General features: G+C 45.6%; 1 protein-coding gene across 1 annotated transcript in view; it reads right to left on the bottom strand.

Annotated features, from left to right (window-relative positions):
- The window catches only part of LOC116823552 (substance-P receptor-like), a 117,102-nt gene that overhangs the window by 7,404 nt on the left and 107,316 nt on the right, over window positions 1-2,382 (bottom strand). Inside the window, exons 3-4 of the mRNA XM_075062740.1 lie at window positions 1,450-1,600; window positions 105-301 (exon numbers count right to left, since the gene is read on the bottom strand). Of these exons, the coding sequence (XP_074918841.1) occupies window positions 105-301; window positions 1,450-1,600 (348 nt within the window). The remainder of the gene's footprint in view (window positions 1-104; window positions 302-1,449; window positions 1,601-2,382) is intronic.

Below are 2,382 nucleotides of genomic sequence, written 5' to 3'. Positions count from 1 at the left end.
CTAAGCTGCAACTCACCACCAGGACTAGGGTCCTTTTCTGTATGTGAATCATCCCCACACCTTCCCTTTATTGCACTCAGTCAGTAGCCACGCTCATAACTCACCTGTCGTTGAGGCAGCAGTAGATGATTGGGTTATACATGGTGGAGCTCATGGCCAGCCACATGACTGCTAAGTAGACCTGCTGGATAAACTTCTGCTGGTACCAATCGGGTTTAAAAAAACGCAAGAGGAAGTAGATGTGGTAGGGCAGCCAGCAGACAGCGAACGTGCATACCACAACGATCATCATCTTCACCACCTGTACGAGAGTGACCCCTGGTTATAGCAGAAGTTTACACTGTACCCTTTGAGCAAAGCATATCTAATAGAACTGAAGCCAGCATGAGAAGAATGGTGGGGTGGCCATCCTGGGAAGAGAAGTTCTCTGTTTATCCAAAGGAAAATAGATAGGCAAGGCAAACGTGCTTCAACTCTGCCCTGGAAAGGACTGCTTCAAGGAGTAAGTAGTGGTCTTCTCCTTCATTCAACCCTTGGTCTTTCTATTGTGATTTTCAACCAGAGGAGCCAATTATTTTTGTTGCGAGAATGGTGGGGGTTTTGGATACCTGTCTTTAGGAAATGGATTGAACCCAAACATATTGGGTGGCAGATGATAGAACAAGAAGCAATTGTGTCAAGTTGCATTGGGGCAGGTCTAGGTTGGATTTTAGGAAACACTGTTTCACTAGGAGGGTGGTGAAGCACTGGAATGGATTTCCTAGGAAGGTGGTGGAATCTCCTTCCTTAGAGGTTTTTAAGGTCAGGCTTGACAAAGCCCTGGCTGGGTTGATTTAGTTGGTGTTGGTCCTGCTTTGAGCAGGGGGTTGGACTGGATGACCTCTTGAGGTCTCTTCCAATCCTAATATTCTATGATTTCCTCTCTTCCTCTTTGCCCTATATTAATGACTTTTGGCTACTGCTGTCCGGGACTGGATTTGAAATGATGGCTCTGTCCCAAGCATGATCCCATTATCAGTCATCTGAGCCATCCAGTGTCTCCAAAATATAACACACACCTTAATTTCAGTTTGGTATCAGAGCAGTCAGCGCCACATTGTTAAAAATGTACCTCTCCTTTTTGGTGCCTGAGTTTTTGGGTATCCAGCTGGCATCTGGTTGGACCTGATTTTTCAAAGGCACTGAGCAACTGCAGCTCCCATTGATTTAATCTGTGCTTGAAAGTCTCAACCCTTTTAAAAATCAAGACTCTGGGTGTCAAGTTGTACACCCCCAAAAAAGTATCCAAGGTTGGGGGCCGCTGTTGAAAAGTTTGGCCACTATGTATATGTTACATTCCATTTAAAGAATGGCTGAGAGAGAGTAAATAACCATAGACCCAAGTTTGTTCAATCGCCTTTGCACACCCACTCCCCAATTATTCTGCCATGAGGTCGGAAAGCTGCTTACCTTTCGCTTGGCAGACACTTGCTCGTGGTAGCGGTCAGAAGAATCGCCGGGTATCTCACTAGCCCACAGAGTGATGCCAACCACCGTGTAGGCACATCCTATCACCAGGAGTGGCAGGAGGTAGATCAGCACAGTCACGCAGAAATGATACCTGAAAGTTTGTCATGGTAAAATGCTGTTGAGCACACAGAAAAACATGCAGGATATTTGGGGTCTTATTCTCAGATGTGCTGAGCACCAGCAGTTCTCATTGATGTCAACAGGATTTGTGAGTGCTCAGTACAGCTGGAAAGTCTGGCCATTGGATTTCAGCAAAGCATTTGGCACCCTCGTGAAAACATTACATGAAAAATGTTAAGGCTGGGTGTAGTGTAGCACCCAGGTCACTGAGATAATTGAGTGACTGAGAAGTTTCCAGGCTTAACTGGAATCAGTTAACCTATTGTGATAGGGATTGTTGACGTTTGTGGGGCACTGATTAGGCTAATGAGATATTTAGCCCTATAAGGGGCAAATCAAATTGACAGGAACAGGAAGTAAAGGGGGAGTTCAGAGAGTCAGCTGGGTATAGTAGAAAAAGCTCGGTGCCATGCTTCTCCTGACACATCCCTGTACTGTGTTTTGCAGTGCCTGGAATCTGAAGGTTAAAGATAGACATGGAGAAAAGGAACAGACTGTGTGTATGTTGTGAGTTAGAGACTGTATGGCCTGGTCTACACTACGCGTTTAAACCGATTTTAGCAGTGTTAAACCGATTTAACGCTGTACCCGTCCACACTACGAGGCCCTTTATATCGATATAAAGGGCTTTTTAAATCGGTTTCTGTACTCCTCCCCGACGAGAGGAGTAGCACTAACATTGGTATTACCATATCGGATTAGGGTTAGTGTGGCCACAAATCGACAGTATTGGCCTCCGGGCAGTATCCCACA

This window comes from Chelonoidis abingdonii, chromosome 2 (genome assembly GCF_003597395.2).
Source record: "Chelonoidis abingdonii isolate Lonesome George chromosome 2, CheloAbing_2.0, whole genome shotgun sequence".
NCBI classification, from domain to species: Eukaryota; Metazoa; Chordata; order Testudines; family Testudinidae; genus Chelonoidis; species Chelonoidis abingdonii.
Note: the sequence above shows the minus strand (reverse complement) of the source record. Positions and strands in the feature narration are given on the sequence as shown.